Source organism: Eurosta solidaginis, chromosome 1 (genome assembly GCF_040869045.1).
Source record: "Eurosta solidaginis isolate ZX-2024a chromosome 1, ASM4086904v1, whole genome shotgun sequence".
NCBI lineage: Eukaryota > Metazoa > Arthropoda > Insecta > Diptera > Tephritidae > Eurosta > Eurosta solidaginis.
Window position 1 is genome coordinate 252,548,236 of NC_090319.1, and position 19,212 is coordinate 252,567,447.

The 19,212-nt window shown below is 33.8% G+C and overlaps 1 protein-coding gene across 6 annotated transcripts in view; it reads right to left on the reverse strand.

The window, feature by feature from the left end:
* Positions 1-361: 361 nt before the first annotated feature.
* The window catches only part of heph (polypyrimidine tract-binding protein 1 heph), a 973,663-nt gene continuing 954,812 nt past the window's right edge, over positions 362-19,212 (reverse strand). For all 6 annotated transcript variants that reach the window (XM_067760373.1, XM_067760374.1, XM_067760369.1 and 3 more), the window contains 2 exons: positions 11,222-11,299; positions 362-10,824 (listed from right to left, as the gene is read on the reverse strand). In XM_067760373.1, the coding sequence (XP_067616474.1) occupies positions 10,692-10,824; positions 11,222-11,299 (211 nt within the window). In that variant the 3' untranslated portion in view covers positions 362-10,691. The remainder of the gene's footprint in view (positions 10,825-11,221; positions 11,300-19,212) is intronic.

The window sequence follows — 19,212 nt, forward strand, 5'->3', positions numbered from 1 at the left end:
TTGAAGTAACACACACATTAACCATTAGAAGAGAAGCAACTAACAAAATTTTATTTTTATGTATATCTTTCGCATTTTTTTTGCGATGCATTTTTCATTTATCATTCATTGATTTGATTTTGTTTATTTCTCACGCTTTTTTCATTTTCATGCCATTTATGCTTTAGAACTTTTATTTAACTTTCTATGCTTTTCAATATTTTTATTCTTTAAAATATGTAACTGCCATTTTAACAAAAATTATTACCAATAATATTTTTTTATTGTTTTTTTTTTTTATTAAAGTTTTTTTTTTTTTAATTTACTTAAATGTACGCCTTACTGGCTACGTTTTAAACTAGACAAACAAAAATACATTACGTTTAAACTTAACAAATATTACGCTGATTTTTTTTAATGTATGCTTGTATATCAATATTTAAATATATTTATCATCACTAAAAACAAAAATCTATAATCAGTTTTAATAAAATTTATTTCTTCTCAGTTTTGCGCAGGTGAATTGTGCTTGGGAAAAGTGGCATTTTACAAAAGAAAATTTTTAGTTCTTTATTACACGACTTTCATTAATGTAGCTATGCTTGTTTTCAATTCAGGGGAAAACAGTTTTTCTTGAACTTTTAAATATCCCTTTGCTGTGCGCATCCCAAATAGTAGGTGCTAAGTAAAATTTTCATAAAATATGCCTTATTTTTCATATACTTTTAATTGGTAGTAGAAATCTACTAAATCTTAAAAAATGCAAACACACATATATATAATATTTTAACAAAATATGTAACTAATATTAAATATAATTAACTAAAAAGTATGTACCGATTCGCAAAATTGATAAAAAAAAAACTTTAAATTTAACGCTAATCGGGCGTTGTGAGGAAGTTTTATATATCAATCAATGTTTGTGTCCGAAGTATGTATGTATAGGGGAGAGGCAGTAGAAGTGCTGCAAAACAAGTAGTACGCAGCATCAATATTTTGGGCAAAACACCCTTTAGTATGAAATCTGCAATAGTTAATTTAACATTTCTTCTTCCTCTGCCCGTACCGTTTTAAATGCGCATTCTCATTTTTTATTTTTTCGTTTTTGTTTTAATTTGTGCAATAAGAATTATGCATAAACAATTTTCAATTAATTATTTTAAGAAATTAACATTTTAACAAACATTTTTAGTGTTTTATTTTTCATTTCTTCTTTTCACGTTCGATTCTCGTTTCTGTGCATTTACATTTTTTTAAACCTTTGCGTTCAACATGGAAACATTAGGCCTCGCAGTGCCGTTAGTTAGGTTTTAACTAAGTTCCGTTTTTTATTTTGATCTGCACCGAAAGTTTACCAAGAAATTGTTTTATGTTTTCGCGGTTTATATATTTTTTTCATTTATGCTTTCCTTCTGTTTGTTTGCTTTTTTTTCGTTCTTTGCCTTTCTTCCTCTCATTTTCATTTTCATTCTTGAAAATGTTTTTAATAACTGTAAATTAAGCAAAACTCTCTAAAATAAATACATTTAGCTTATTTTTTTAAATTATTTTAAATATTTATTAAATAATTCCTCAAGTTTTGATTTCTTTCTCATATGCTTGTATGTATGTATGTATGTATATCTAAAATTGTGTTATATAATGTATAATACGAAAATGTATTATGTATATTCTTAAATGTTTCCTACATTTGTTTATTTTATTTGTTTGTGAGTCATTAAATTGTATATTCAAATTTTTTATTGATTGCAATATTTTTACGTTTAGTTTTTGATAAACATTCAAACGGTGAAAATGTATTTATACTTAGTTCCTTTTTTATGTGTTGAAATACGAACAAAACTCATATGCATGCTACGACTTGTTAATTTAGACCAGGGCTGCATGTTAACATTAATTTTCGAACCAAAAAAAAAAAAAAAAAAAATGCGCTCTCATGGAGGGTCTGGGTATAGCTTTCTATGCATTTTGCATTTGCTGCTTTCAAGTTATTTTCACTAATGTTTTATAAAAATAAGCGGTTGTAAAATAAAAGAACTGGATATTAAAAATTAAGTTTAAGTTTTTCCTTGCTGTTTTTGCTTTGAGGTATACTGTACGCAGTTTAAGGAGCATTTATGAAAATACTCATTTCGCTAATAACAAACTGTTAAAAAAATAATAAGTGAGTTCAGAATTTTGTGGGAATAGCAAACGAAAGCTACGGATAGTGAGCACCTCTTCTGGTTTTAAATTTTTTCTTTGCATATTTTATTTTATTTTATTTTTATTTTTCAATATTGAAAAAATAACCTTAATAATTAAAACAAAAAAATCATATCAAAACTGCCCAGCCTGGAATTGAGATATGATAATTATTTGTGGGGAGAAAATTATAACTGACGTACCGTGCGCCGAATTAGAAAACAAATTTGATTTGAGAAATAGCGAAATGAAATCTTTTTATGTATATTTTTTTGCAGCCCTGAGTTAATTTTTAGCATACAAACCTGATATGTAATATATAGGACATGTCATACACAAAGAAATATTTTCGAAATTGCTTCCATAGAATTTCTTTGTAAAAAATGTTTAAAGTGGAACTTTTCCTATGTCACGTCTATATATGTACATATGTATGCATTTCATTTTTTTATATGAAAGACCATTTTATTTGTTTTGTTAGAGACTCAAAGTTTTTATTTTTGTTGTATTATGCTTAATAATAAAGATACAAACATATGAAATCTAAGATACAAAAACAACTGCAAATAAATTAATATATTGGCCACTTACCGGAATATCAACATATCTCGGTTGATGTTTTTGAAACGCTACATCTCAGAAAACTGTTTAAGAATTTCTTTGAAAAACTTCCAACCTCATTATTTGAGTCAAAATAGCCCCATCTGAGCATAAATTCAGTAAATTTTGAGGTGAGATAGTAAATTTATGAAATAAGTTTTTAGATAAGCCGTTTTTCCACCGAATTCTAGATAGGGTATTTTTGAAACCAATCTCCAGATAAGGTGATAAAGTGTGGGCGGCTAGTGAGTAATCGAGAATGACTAACTATTTAAGATGGAATAAATGGCGTTAGTAACTTCTGAGGAATGTCTTTCGAGATTAATTTAAATACAGTTGTGTAGAACTGTACAGCGTTGTTACTGCAATTATAGCGGGTTGGTGCGCTTGTCACTGATACAAAGCGGGGAGCTTTTTAACCAAATAACGAAGTCACACAATTTTTTTTTAGTATGAAAAGAAAACTTCTATTTTAGGCTGTAGGAGAGTTATTACACTTTTTAAAAACTCAAGCACCCATATTTGACAATGCTATGTTTCCACCAAACCTAAACTACGTGTTTCCCGATGTTTTCTTTTTCATGTAAAATATCTTTTAGCAAAAATAAAATGTTAGATTTTCGCTATTGGATTGTTGCTACCGGGTTGAAATACGTATTTTGATACCCTTCCCGATATTTTTAGATATGTTTTAGCTGTCGTACGGAACAGGAAAACACGGATTTTGGGTTTGGTGGAAACGTACCATCATTGGTACCCATAACAAACACAGTCTCTCGATTGGAGATTAGAGAATTAATACATATTCAATCAAAATCTCGTTGGAATTTTTGATTACAATTCTGTTAAAAAAAAACTACAATTGTGCAAAAATAAATTCCATTCTGTTTTTGGTATTTTGTAGTGTTTATCGGCTTGTAACGCTAGAACTTTTAGATCGGGGCTAGTTATTTAATCATCTTCTATATCAATATATGAGTAGTGTTTGTTGGATTATTTTAAAGATTCTTCGCCACGAAGTTCAAAGCCGAGTGTAGCTGAAAATCATAATCAGCTGAATCAAATTGCAGTTAAAATAACAAAACTTAAAACAACGAAATATGTTAAACTGTGTTTACATGTTTAGTCCTCCATCTGGTTATCGATGTGATATTTCAAACTAACTTTTAGAAAACAACAAATTAAGCATATATAAATGTGTAAATGTAATTGGCAATGCAACAAACATTGCTTTTATTGGATGTTTTTCCAATTATATTTTGCTATTGTTGTGTTCAATTAAGTTTTCAAAACATAGGAACTTTTCGACTTGGAACATGAACATGCGTTTCATGCATGCATTTATTCATTTACGTTGATTTATAATTTCTTTCTATTATTTTTCTAAATTTAAATTGCATCCTCAATTTTTCTTTTTCATTTCACGAAATGAGCAAACAAGAAAATAATGATTTTCAAGCACATACAAACATATTAAAAGTAATAAAACTAATCACACTTTTTATTTAAAAAATTAAAACTACTAGCGCCAATTGTTGATATCTATCTGCAATTCTGATCAAATATTTATTCTAATTCTATGCCATATGTATGTTTGTATGCAAGTGTATTTGTATTTGTGTGGGTGTTCAAACATTTTCATTACTTTTTGAGAATGCAAGAAATTAAACTTGGTTTGTATTGCGTTTGAATTTTTTTGTATATGCATTGCTAACGCGCAAAGTGTCTATGTATTTATGCTGCACGTGTAATTTAAAATCAATATTGGGCTATTTTTATAAGCTCTATTCCTTTTGCTTTTTCTTTGTTACCTTATTAGAGAAAAAGCATTGCTGAAATACTTAAGCCCTTTAACTCAATGCTAATGGTGCGAAAAAGCTGTGCTTTTATGTCTGTTTGTATGTATGTATAAAGATATATACATATTTCTACATAAATTCTACTGAATCAATTCATATTTCCTGTATCTTTGAAATTATTTCATCTTTCTAACATTTTTTGTGTTAAATACGACAATATTAATTTTTGATTTTATTCTATTTAATTGATTTTAAAATTTTGTTTTTACTAATTTTACTAACCCATTATTTTTCATCAGCTACGTTTTCTGCTTTGTAAATTTTATACATTTTTTTTGTGAGTTTTTTTTTCGATATAATTTTGTTTTTTCATACTCGCTAATTTTAAATACACGTTCTAAACGATATTTATTTTTTTTATATTTTATACAATTCGAATATATTTGTGTTTGTATGTATGTTTGTATATAATATTTATTTAAATAATTTATGCTCTTCTTGTATTTCCCTTTTACATTTAAACTCATTTTTTTGTTGTTGTTATGCATGTTAGTATATGCATCAGTAAATTTTTTTTGCGTTTCTACTTAATATGTTATTATTAAATATGTATATAAATTTTTGTTTCTTAATTTGTTTTAGATTTAGTTAAAATGATTTGTGTTCAACGATTGTTCTTTAGTAGTTTTAGTTTGACAACCCTGTTCAACTTTATGTGGGAAAGATTGTTCAATTGGTTTGATCAGTGATCGATGGTGTTGATGATGATAAAACGTGACGTGAGGCCGAAATTATTAGGAATGATTTATAAATAATTTGAATAAGTGTACTATGTAAACAAAAACACAATAAAGCTTTCATATTTTAGGCCAACATATGTATCATCATATTAAAGCGCATCATGAGAACAAATTTAAAATGGTATACAATTTTTTCAACAACCTGTGAAATAACTAGTTTCAAACTAGGAAATTGAAAACTCAAATACACATAAATCTCATGTGTGGCTTGATGATCCTATACGAACGTTCGAATGATAAACTGCCACGGCCTAGCTGCGCCTGCTTTGCGTAAAAAGAGATGAGACTAGAGAGAAATGTCGTCTGTTGGTTTTCTTTAAGCATAAACGAAAGCGTGGCGAGCAGTCTAGCAATGCTTAGTATTGCTGACAAATTTTACAATTTAATTGAAAAAAAAAAAAAAAAAAAAAATTACCTAAAATTATGTTATTCAGTGGCAGACATATGCAATTTAAATACTTGAATTTAGTTAATCCACCCAGTAGATGGGATTTTTTGCTCTAACAATTCCAGAGGCTTTCTTTTTATATAAAGTAAAGTTACAAAAATTTCAAGCAAAATGTCGTAATACTGATGCCAGCCTCTTTCACTATTCAATTTATATGTATATGTATGTTTGTATGCGGCTTTGTAGTAGTGAATATGTGATTTTTTATGCATTTAATTCTGCTCAACCCATATTTTTGTTTTTGTCTCTATTCTGGGTTTGTTTTTATGGTTTGTTTATAACCTCGAGTTAAAATAAATTCCATTTTGTTCGCAATTTTTGATGCTGCAATAAACGTCTTAGTTAAAACTGGTCGCGTAGGTATTCTAATGCCACTTTTCTTCACTTTTTCTTTATATGAATGTATGTATGTATATCCGTTAATAAAATCAAATACATTTACCTTTTTTTACTTAGTATATAATAATTGTATGTCATTTGATTTTGTTTTCTGGCTTTTTCACTAATATTTTTTTCATTTCTCAATTTAACTACAAATACATTCAAAAGTTAATTTTTGTTTGTGATTTTTTTAATGTTAAATAACAATATTTCTAAGTTGCTCATTATGATTTACCATTAATTTTTCTTATTTTTTTTATGTATGTATAGCTGATGTGCTGAACACCAATTATGATCGCGCCGATTTCAGGTTTAAATTTCAGATGTCGTTACGTAGTACATATGTATGTATATATATATGCATTATATAACTGTTGCATCTGTCTTTTATCTGCCATGCCACCCAAAGCGACACGTTTCGTCAAAACTGTATAGGTTTTGATTTTATTAGACTTAATTTCTTCTTTGATTAAACGTTTTTTGTTATTCTTTTTAAGATATTCCCTAATTCTCACTCACTTTAAAGTGAATTTGTTTGAGCTGATTGGCGATGCTATTGATGTGTTTTTGTGTAGTTTTTGTTTCATTTATTTATTTTTCTTCTTTTTTTTGTCATTATTAAATAAAATCAAAAATGGAACAGCACCCAAATAAATTAAATGAAAATTAATACTTGTCTTTGTCTTTGAATCTTATTTTTATAGTTGGAAGTAAAAATTTTAGATTCCGAATTATAGTTTAAAACAAAAAGTGCCACACCAACTGGTTTCGAATATTGAGAAAATCATCTTGTATTAGTTTTGTTCAATACTTTCCAGAAAGTTCAGAAGCAAAAAATGAACATTCATTCTACATAAAACATGACCCGGTTTACGTTTTGGTTCAACCAACGGCGGACCTCTAATCGGGTTCCTGAAACATTTCATAAGAGCGTATCACTACCCATAAAGCTTCGTATACTTGAAAGTTTACTGAACTTTGTACAAAAGTAAACCATTTTTATTGTTGATTTTACGTTTACCTATTATTGATGTTGACATAAAAAATAAAAGTACATTCTTTCATTGATTCACAAATACATAAAATATACATACTTTTCACATTAATAGTTTTTTACGTTTAGCGCTGTGGATGAATGTTTGTAGATAATAATATGATGGATTTTGTAGATATAGTTTGATTCAAAAATACAGCAGCGGTAATTTTGAACGCGATGACCTTAGCTTAGTGAAGTCGTTAAGTTTGCTTCAAAGTAATTTGATTCCAATTTGAAAACGATGCGTGCATTTGTCGTACCTCGCTGCTCATGAATCAACGATTAAACCGCTACCATTATGATGATTTTACTCTCACAGCCATAGTTTCAATTTTGGCGACCACTGGTGTAGAAGAACTTCCTTTTGGATTCGAACATATTTTCGTTGAACCATGAGACTGACTGCCATTCCAACGCCAGCAAAGTTTCGAATACAAACGCAACTTGTTTTGCAGTATAATGTGTTTCCGTGGACAATGTTTGACCATAAAACTCACGCATGAAGTGTTTACTTCTTGAACTGATTGACTGCCTGCTTTAAGAATCTCTGTAGCTGCGCCCACACGACATATAAGTGAAAGCCGAATAGTTTTCCGAAGCTCTTGAGTGTACCAATGGTCTATGAATTTATTATTCGGTCTATACCAGTGGTGCAATTAAGAGCTTCGTCAAGCTTCGGAAAACTATATAGCGTGTGAGCGCAGCGACAGAGATTCAGTTAAGCAAGCATTCAATCAGTTTTAGCTTGTACTTGAAGCAGTAAACATTTCATACGTGAATTCTACGCTGAAACATTACCCATGTAAACAAAAAATTTGCGATTGTATTTGAAGATCTGTCGACGTTTTGCACCGCTGGCTTTTTGTCATATACAGAGTTGTAGCCCAGTACTGCTATCATGTTTCATTCATTTTTACTAGAACACGATCAGGCAACATCTTTTAATCGCTTTTCGGATTGTATGCTTTATTAATCCAATCGACTTTGTACAAAACTTACCTCTTCGACTTCAATGAGGCCACTACTATTAATATGAACGCTTATGTACTTGTCTTTTTAAAAAAAATTAGTTTCAATTATACGTTTGTACAATTTTCGATATTTTGTTGTAGCTAAGTTTTTAAGTTTGTTAAATTTTTTTGCATTTTGCTATGTGCATATTTTATATTTTTGCGTTTTTTTGATCGTGTATAATACTAAAAATGGAGCAACAAGTTAAATGAATGTATATTTAATATATGTTAAAAAATGAAAGTAATTGGGCAAACATTTTGTTATGTGTATGCGTTATTTAATCTCTTCACTTGTTTTAATTTGCATAAACATACTTACATATCAATGCAATATTTATGTAAATGTATGTATATGTGTGCATATGCTTTTTTGCGTATATGCAACGTACCTACATCAATTAATTTTATTATTATGTAATTTGTAGAGTTATGTTTTTTTGTTAGTTTTATAAAGCCTTTAAAACTCCCTTACATGTACATATTTGCATGTATTTGTATGTATGATTCTTTGTAATAGTGCTTGTTTTAGCTGATTATCAATACTTCATAAATTACATACACATATGTACATAGGCGCATACTAAAACATTTTTCGATTTATTATCTGAAAAAATTTTTGTTTTGATTATGCGTTTTTTATAAATATTGCCCCATTTGCGTTCTTTATGTTGACTCATGTGTATGTGTAATTGTATGTGTGTGAGTGTTTAGTTGTTCATTTGACTTCCGACGCTTAAAAAACTATTCCTTAATATTTAACTATTTTTACCTTTACTTTTTGAATAAATATCTATTCATTTATAAATGTGTATGCATACATACATACATACATGTGTGTACATACATATGTATGTGTATATACTAAGTATGTATGTATATAAACATGTGTATGTATGCTTCACTTTAGGTATTATTTTTGTCCTTAATGTAATAAGAATTTCAGTAATAACATTTATCAACAAAAACATAAATTAATCATATTTGTTTCTTACTCTGTAAAGTTGTTTTTGTTGTCACTACTTTTTAATAGTTCATATGTTGTAATTCTTTGTATTTTGTCACTTTTATCAGTTGCATTTTTTTATCATATTGTTCTTGTAGGATTTAAAAAAACCAAACGGAAATACTTTTTTTTTAATATAATTTATGCCGTAAATGAATCTGTACGATATTTTATGTAAGGCTTTCACTTTCTCTCTAGTTACTTGTTTGTTCACATTCAAGCACGTGTAAATATTTCTTACAATGTGCTCTCTCATCAGTTCCCTGCTCAAACATCGTTTTCTCAGCAAAAAGCAATTCATGAATGCTCATCACAAATTTTCAGCTCATAATGCAATACAATTTATTTTTATTTTTTGAAGTTTAAATTTGAATATTGTTGGGCTTACATAAAATATAGTATAAATTTATAAATGTATATATATATTTGCACATGTAAGTATAATAAATTTATTATATTAATGGGTTTTTGTATTTTTTTTTAAATATTTTCTTTAATTGCTATTCTGCTTTACATTCATAAAATATGTTATTTGTTTAACTGCAAGTTTTGTTTAATTAATTTACTATTTATGTATTTATGTATATAGAGCAGCTTATTTAAGTTATTGGGTGGGTTGGGATTATTAATATTTTCGAATTTGTATATCTGTGCATTTTTTTCATATGTAAATTGATTTTTATCTTTGCTGAAAATGTATCCAAATAAAAAATATATATTATATACTATTGTACATGTATGTTTATATGTATGTATGTTAAGAAGTTAAGAAATCAAAATAAGTATATGCAGTACGTAAAAAAGATATTCACAACAGGAGTAATTAATTAAAAAAAATATATATATATTTGTTTAGGAAAAAATTGTTTGAATAAAAGTGAAAGTATGTTTTATTAATAATAACGTTGAAAGAGTGAATTTAAAATTATTCACACACATAAATATGTATGCAAGTATAGAATTAATAAATTATAATAGTTAGTTTATATATATAGAGAGATGGAGTTGTTGTTGTTTTAGATTTTGAGACTATATATGCCTGTATGAGTATGTTGTTGATCAATTAAATTATCAATAATAAAAAATTTTTACACTAGAAATTTGTTTGTTTGATTGATTGATTGTTGTTGTTGTATAGAGAATGTTAAAAGTTCTAAATGTGATCCTTGTTGATTTCTTGTTGCTATTGTTTGTTGCTATTGTTTGTTGATTTTTACTATTTTTAGTGTTCGTTCTTGAGCCTTTGCCTTTGCTTGCTCCTCTTCTGCTTTTAATTGATTTGATTTTTCGTCTGCTATTTTTATGTCAATTTCTTATTAGCTCTTTTGCTTTGATGATGTGTCTCCTTATTGCTGGTACTGGTTGATTGATTATTCACTGTTTTGTTCTATCTATTCTTCATCGTATTGCAGCTGATTTGATTTTTATGCGACATAAAGAGTTGTAGCTTAGATATTGGATTTGGAGAAACTGACACGTAAATGATTTGATTCCGAAAGTTGATGATTGTGCATTTTGATAAGGGCCAACACGGCTTCTTCCACCGATGAGAGCTGAATGAGCGCCATTTTACGGTCCTTGCTGTAATTTAAATGAATTAAAATAAGTTTAATCAGAAATTTTGTAAATCGTTATACAAGTAGTATGTACACAGATAATATCGTCGGTCTTATCGAGGATTAGCACGTTGCATAATTCAAGCGGAGGACTAGCACAGTTCGTTATTTGCGTCGAAATATGTTTTGTAGTTTTTCACGCGAATAACGAAACTCTTCTGTCTTCTACAAGAATAAACGGGCTAGTTTTCTTTTCGGTCGACGGTATAACTATGATCTACTTCTATCCGAAAACGAGGTGCGAACAGGACTCTTTTCTTTTTATATTATTTACAGTTGAAATTGTCGTTCTCTTAACGTTTCCTTGTTTTCATTTAAGAAGTGCGCACTTGCAAAGGTTAAGGGTAATCTCTTTAACTTACGGGAAAAATTTGAATGCCTTAACTTCGAAATTATTAGAGGTGAAAGCTTCCTTAATGTCTTCCTCGGTGCACGAAGATCTATTAAAAATTAAAAAATGTAAATAAAAATAAATAATCTTATATAATTTTAATTCATCTAAAAATTTTTCAAAATTAGATCAGGTAATTTAATATTAACTATATCACCGATATCACAAAACCAGGTATTAAGATTTGTATGTCTCTAAGTGTGCGAACAGAGTGAGCGCTGATGCCGAGCGGAGCCGAGCCGTGCTTATTGACGCTTATTTTCATGCGAGAAGAAAATTTGTATATAACACAGTGAAAGTGAGAATCAGCGGTGAAATTCTGTTAATTCCATGTATTATGCTTTTATATCATTTAGTTTTGTTGTTCATTTGTATTTATAAAATTGCTGTACACGGTAATGGATTCATCCGATGAAGAGTATTTTGCTTCTTCTAGTGTGATTAATGCAATTATTAACACAAAGGAATTTGGAAAACATACAATTACACTAAACAATCTTTTTCACTTATTATTTGATCGATATCCATTTTTTTATTTTTAAAGCATTAAAAAACACGACTGCACGCTAAAAAGGAAATATCAACAATCCAAAAAAACGCGCAAAACGCTTTGAAACTGTTTTCTCGCACTCATCGGCTTTGCCCTCTGCTCTTGCCGGCGTTCACTGTGTTATACACAAGCTTATTTGTATTGACTTTTATGTACTCAATTTTATCGCACTGACAATCTCGGCTCGGCTTTCAGCGCTCACTCTGTTCGCACCCTTACTTATGGACAATTTCCGATTACGAGACTTGATCTCGGAAAACCACAGTTGATCTGCAGTCAAGTCGATGGCATTGGAATCGAAGGACCATATGAAGAAACGAGGAAAGGGCGGCGTTAGTTCGGAATAAAGAGTCATGTTATGAACTACAAAATCACGCAGATATTGAGTTGGCAGGACTCATATTATTTCCTTGCCCTCGTTTTGATGGCGAAAGTCTTAGTGAACACACATACTTTAAATCGCATATCCCTTCGTGACGCAGAGCCAAACAGCGGTCCCTCGGGGTGTGGGATCAAAAACATTGGTTTCATTGGGCTGCGTGAAGACGGTGCACCGCCACATCGGCCAAGGAAAAAAAGCGATAGGGTAAGAATAAGAAGCAGCATCCGATGTTGAGGAACGAAGGGAAATCAAAGACAGTAACGCAGAAAAAGAAGGTAATGAGAAGGTAAAAAGGATGTTAAGGGGATGACGCAGGAAAGCTATAAGTTGAGGGAAAAGAGGAAGGGAGGAAGGGGGTGAGAGATAGAAACTTCTTCATGTTATTTTTAATTGAAGGCATTTTAGTTTTGGACGGGCCAGCAGCTGTTGCACTTAAAAAAACGTCTTAAAATATGCGAAATGGGGCGGATTTTTTGCCATAGAAATATTTTCCTCAATTTAGTATACGAATCTTTTAATATTAAATAAAATTTCCCTTCAGATATTTGTTCTGAGAAAAATTGCATTGTTTTTTGGAGGAAATGCATATGGCGAAATCTAATTCCCATCGCATCGGCTGCAATAAAATGCTTTCGGCTTAAGCAGCTAATCCAAAGAACGATACAGAGATAAGTTTTGGACTGCTAGAGCATAATAACATGCAAACATACACCATACATACATATTGTAACGAATTTATGGAAATTCCGCTTATTTGAAACCTTCTGCTAACGTTTGAATCGCTAAACTGTTGAATAAATCACTCCAATATTCTGTATTGCAAAATGGTCTTTATTAGACAACTTTGGGAGTAGTACAAACATACTTCACAATTATACTTCGCTAGTTGCGTGTTTAAATCAAAACTGATTACTGATTCCTCAGCTTGCGCAGCTTTTATACTCTCAGTTTTCTCTTTAATCCATTTCTCCTAAGGTCTAGTCATTTCGCGAAACTGTATTCCAGAACAATTGTATCTTTTGCTTGGTTATGAGCTATATACATGTATATTTGTAGTTTGTCTATCTTATAGCTATATGCGGGTGTATGCGTGAGTAGTACTTCGGCTGATGACTACATCTGTGTATGAGTTATCTCTTCGTTGCCTTGTATGTATGTGGGTAAATGATGATTAATGTGTTTATGTAGCTTGCTTTAATATTTTTGTTGTTTTGCATTTATTTAGTGATGTGAAAATTCGCTACGCTGCCCTCCACCAAAGTCGTATCATCTCGATCAGACAAATTTCCTGATCTAAACGCTGACAGCCTTTCCAAGTGAACTACTTTCATTTTGGTTCGTGGTTAGCCAATGGTTTGTATGGGGTAAACTACATCGTTGATCCGTTTTACAACTTTGTATGGGCCTTCCTAATTACAATGCAATTTCGGAGAAACACCTTTTTTTCGCTGTGGGTTGTATAACAGCACCAAATCTCCTTCCTGAAAACTTTCCGAATTAATTACTTTATCGTACCTGGCTTTCATCTTGTCCCATAATCTTTGTTCGTTGTCTTACAAGGTCGTGTATTTCTCTCATCTCTTCTCCCAAGACATCAGTGGATTTCTTGACATTTCTCTCCCCATCGTCATCTACCCCAAACTTCAAATCAGCTGGCTGTCGAAGGTCATTGCCAAAAATTACCTTTTGGGGAGTTTGGCCCGTTGTCTCATGCACTGCCGATCGGTAAGCCATCAAGAATTATGGAGCTTGTCGACTACTTTCACTTAAGTGCTCCTCCAAGGTTCTATTGAAACGTTCCACCATACCATCGGACTGAGGATGCAATGCAGTTTTCCGTGTTTTTCGAATGCCCAACTTCTTACACATTTCTTGGAACACAGCTGATTCAAAATTCCTGCCTTGGTCAGGAATTTGTTTGTCCCAAAATCTCCATAAACCTTTGCCCAGATGACTGCTTCTGATTTTGGTGGTATTTGCTGACTCCCTTTCACCAGCACTCGTTTACTGCTGTAGCCTCTCTCGTCGCCGAAATTAAGTGGCACATCCGTGTTCTTACATCGCATCGTCTTGCTTTGCATATCAATCTTAATGCCTTGGTCGATTAAGAAGTCCACTCCAATTATGATTTCATCAACAATCTCTGACACTATAAAATTGTGTAGTACCGTGACGTTCCCAATTGCTACTTCTCCAATTACCTGGGTATCCTCTCCCGTGGCTGTACGTAATCTTGCTACAAGCAATGGTCTTATCTCCTTGTTGACTAAATCTGATCGAATGATGGAATGAGATGCTCCCGTATCTACAGTTAGTAAACGTTCCTCTCCATACACATGTACTCCGACAGTAAGATTGCTTGACCTTCTTCCAATTTGAGAGATAGAGATTCAATTGCGGGAGCCAGCTGTCTCCCCTTGCGGCTGACTCGCTTTAGTTTAACGATTGAGTAGATTTGGAGATTTGCTCATCTCCTTCAGCTCTGCGTTTACATCCACCCACATTATTGGAACTATTAGGGTTGGTACTGCAATAACGTGCAATGTGCCCTGGCTTTCCATATTTAAAGCATTTGACGGCACCATCGGTTTTCTGCTGCGTTCGTTTTAATGCTTCCAAAATTGTGGCTATCCAGTCTGGCCTTTCCACTTCCAGGCGATGAGCTTTGTATGCTGTTTTACTCAATAGTGAGACAATTTCCTGAGTCAATGCATGTGATACCGCTTCAGCAAATTTTTGCTTAGTTCGCTTCATTTCGACGTCCCGTGAAAATTGTGAATCTTTGCTCTTTCAGTGTATTCCACGGGTGCGTCCGCATTTGCAAGATGAGTCAATCTTTCAACATCCGAAGCAAACTCTTGCAAAGTCTCATTAGCTTTTTGGTATATCTGTTTCCTATGCTCGCTTCCGTAACGTCTCTCGACAACGGCCATCAATGCTTCATAACTGTTCCTTTCGTACTCTGGAATAGTTTGTAAGATTTCAGCCTTTCAATGCCATGAACAGTGCAGCAACTTTATCATCCGCATTCCAGTTTCTCACTGCTGACGTCATCTCAAATTGTAGCGTAAAGACCTGGAAAGGAATAGAACCGTCAAAGGATGGTGTCTTTACCTTTGGACTACTCGCTGAAACTGCACGGCGATTTATTTGCAACTCCTGTATACGACCTCTCAAAGCTTCTATCTCGGCATCAATTTTGTCCTCGAGCTGTACAATTTTTGTATCCTGTGCTTCCAGCTTTGATGTTACCCTTGCTTCCTGTGCTTCTAACTGCGAAGACATTTGTGCCACCTGCAATGATAAGCGCTCCTCTTGTGTTTCCATCTTGGATGTAATCTGTGTCGACATTTCTGAAATACGCTTCTTGGGATTCCATCTTGGATGTTATGCGTGTCTTTTACGATTGCATTTGGGATGCCATATATGTCTTCTGCTCTTCCAGTTGGGATGACATATTTGTGGATATTTGTGATGAGATTTCTGTTGTGCATGCCCCCTTTGCTTCCATCTTGGATGTTACTGTCGATGTTTGTGCAGATATTGCAGCCAATATCATGTTCAAGTATGTGTTCGCCATTGTCTGCGGTGTTTGGTTTTTCTGCTCCATTTTTGATGGCTCCTCGCCATTAAGATGAAAGACATACTCTTCCACGTTAATTCCTTCTAATTCCATTGCCGGTTGTATTCCACGGCTCTCCAACTCCTGGATCTTTAATTCACTCCACTTTGCTATGTCCAAGTTGTATTCGAAGTCTTCGGAATTTATTCAACAATTTCTCTTCTGACACCAATTGTAACGATTTTAGGGAAATTCCGCTTATTTGAAACCTTCTGCTAACGTTCGAATCGCTAAACTGTTGAATAAGTCTCTCCAAAATTCTGTATTGCAAAATGGTGTTTATTAGACAACTTTGGGAGTAGTACAATTATACTTCACAATTATACTTCGCAACTAAAAGCGTGTTTAAATCAAAACTGATTACTGATTCCTCATCTTGTTGCTTTTGACTCTCAGTTTTCTCGTTAATCCATTTCTCCCAAGGTCTAGTCATTTCGCGAAACTGTATTCCAGAACAATTGTATCTTTTGCTTGGTTATGAGCTATATACATGTAGCTTGTAGTTTATGTCTATCTTATAGCCATATGCGGGTGTATGCGTGAGTAGTACTTCGGCTGATGACTACATCTTTGTGTGAGTTATCTCTTCGTTGCCTTGTATGTGTGTGGGTAAATGATGAGTAATGTGTTTATGTAGCTTGCTATAATGTTTTTGATGTTGTCCATTTATTTAGTGATGTGAAAATTCGCCACAATATAAACGAGTATGTTTTAGCGCTTGTCAATACGATTAGTCATGAATTTAAAACCTGGAAAATAATAACACAGGACAAATTCTTTTTGATAACACTGTATTAGCAGTAAATATTTTGATTCTTTGTCGATACTTAGTTGTTTTTGTTGTTGTAGCAGTGCTTCGCCCCACCTAATAGGTGCGCCCGATCACAAATTGTCATCAACACCCTCTAACGGGAGTCCAAGGAAACTTGCTGTTTCAACAGGGGTGGACCATAATGAAAGGGGTGTTAGAGGCGTTGGTTCCACATTACAATTAAAGAGATGGTTGGTGTCATTTGGGGACACATTGCAAGCGGGGTTTAACCTGTTACAGTATCCAGAACTAAGTTGAGCTAGAGTGACTCGCATTTCCCTGTGGAGTATGCGTTCCTCTTCCGCAAGTTTTTGGTACTGTTCTTTGAGTACTGGATTCACCGGGCAATTCCTGCGAGTTCTGCGCTCACGATTGATATTCCGGCGAATTGTGACAGCTTCCTACCATACGTGTGGGGCGTCTCCGTTTATTGTGCAGAACGCCGTTTTTTCTATTTGATCCGTCAACGTCTCACCCTACTGCCGCCCGAAAGTTTGAATGCCATAGATTGTGATGGGCATTGAAATCGCCTAAGATAATGCGATTGTATCCAGTGACTAAGGCGCTGATATTAGGGCAGTATTCACTGGAGCAACAGGTGGCAGGAGGGATGTAGATGTTGATGATTTCTAGGTTTGCATCGCCTGACCGGACGGATAAGCCTTGACGTTATAAGACACTGTCCCTGCGGCCGATGTCGGGATCAAATATATATTATATTACACAGAGTGGTGTATGATAAACGCGAGGCCGCCTCCACTTCCGCCCTCGCGATCTTTTCTGTGGACATTATACCCAGAATAGGTCTGCAGAGCAGATCTTGCTGTGAGTTTAGTCTCTTGAATCACAGCAATGCGGATGTTGTGCCGCTTCATGAAATCGACTATCACCGTGATGTTCCCAGTTAATCCATTACAGTTTAACTGTAGAATTCGGAAGTGCATAGGGGGAGACGTCGTCACTCTGGGAGTAAGTGACGGGTTGTGGAAGGCTAGGACACAACTGCTGGTGCGGCCCTGGGACTGGACGTCCTTGGGTAAGCATTGGGGTACCCGGTGTATTGGGGTATGCGGCCTGGCAACATGGCGCAATGAAACCCGCCGGGGGCAGGAGCTACATTGGGCGGATGTCGCAAACATATATATTCTGTGCTGGCAAACGGTGCAAAGGGAGGTAGGGACTAAGAGTCTGTTTCCCTGACCTACACAATTGCTGCCGGAAAAGAGGGGGGCAGAAGACGGGGCAGGGGCTGATGCTCGGCATTGCTCCCGACTCTACTACGGAGATTGTAGGTATGAGTGGGAGCAGCCGAATGAGTTGGTGGCGCCGTGGGGCGCGAGCAGCAGCGGGTACTTATTGTGGCTTGCTAAGCAGCGGGGCTGCTGGAAGGTAGTGGAGGCGCTAAGGCGTAGACTACGGGACGCCCTAGGGCGTGAACAGCAAGGACCCACAAAAGATTAATAGAAGTTACGTGGACGTCTGGTTTTGTGATCTAGCCCAGAACAACCTGTCCGATGCAACCATCCCTTACACGAGACACACTGACAAGAGTATGACCGTCCTAAAAATATTCTTTTCCGGCAGATGCAGCAAAACCATTTCTCAGGACCGGGGTCAGGAGACGGACCCGGATTGGATTCGATGCCTTCCCGGAGTAAGAGAATATGGAGCAGTCCTGCTGCAAGGAGCTGCTGAGAGGATGATAATTTGTGGGAGGGACGCAACAAATTAAATGAGGTTACACTGAAATGACAGTCATTGGTCGGGAAAAATCCCGAGTCGCTCCGGTACATAGAACCGACTGCCTTGGGGCGAGAAACTTAGTCTAGTGGGCTTGAACTTTCGTCAACAGACATAAGTTCATATATAATAGTCACTATCCATGGTTCTAAATGTCTAGCCAGCACATTTTATTTTATTCTCATAACAAATTTTTCTTTATCTTTTTCTCTTCGTTTACTATGCCAATGCTTATTTCTTAGCTTATTAGAACATCCTTACATTTCTCTCACTGTGGGTGATGTAAAATTTAATAATGGTAACAGTAGGCGACACTCGACGGATGACAAGGCACTTCCAGTATTCCTGATAAATTGTACCCTAAACTCCTTGCCGATAGCTGAGATATTAGCTGAAAATATTCGTTATGGATACGTGCGGATGCACGTACCTAGATTTAACCACAGTTACGTACGTTTGTATGTGCGCAGACAGCAAGAGTCAACGTACCTTCAATTCACGCCTTTTTCTATATACCAAAATATAAGAAAAAGAGTGGGGAGTGAGCGCAGAACTTTGTATTGAATACTTTTTGCTATCCAAATATATTTTGTTAGTAGAATAAGCAAAAGAAAGAATTTGAAAATTATGGTTATTGATACCGTTAGCTGTGCACAGCAAAAAGTTTATAGGTTTGTTTATTCATTGGTGTTAAGTGTCATATAATGGCAATTACAGTTGCTGTAAAATGATAGAGGAGGAATTTGAGGGTGCTACTAAGGGGGACGCGCAGAGCACAACATCACGAACCACTTAAATTTGCTATTATAATAAATGTCAATATCCTGCTGGGAGCTCACAGTGCGCCAAAAGATGCC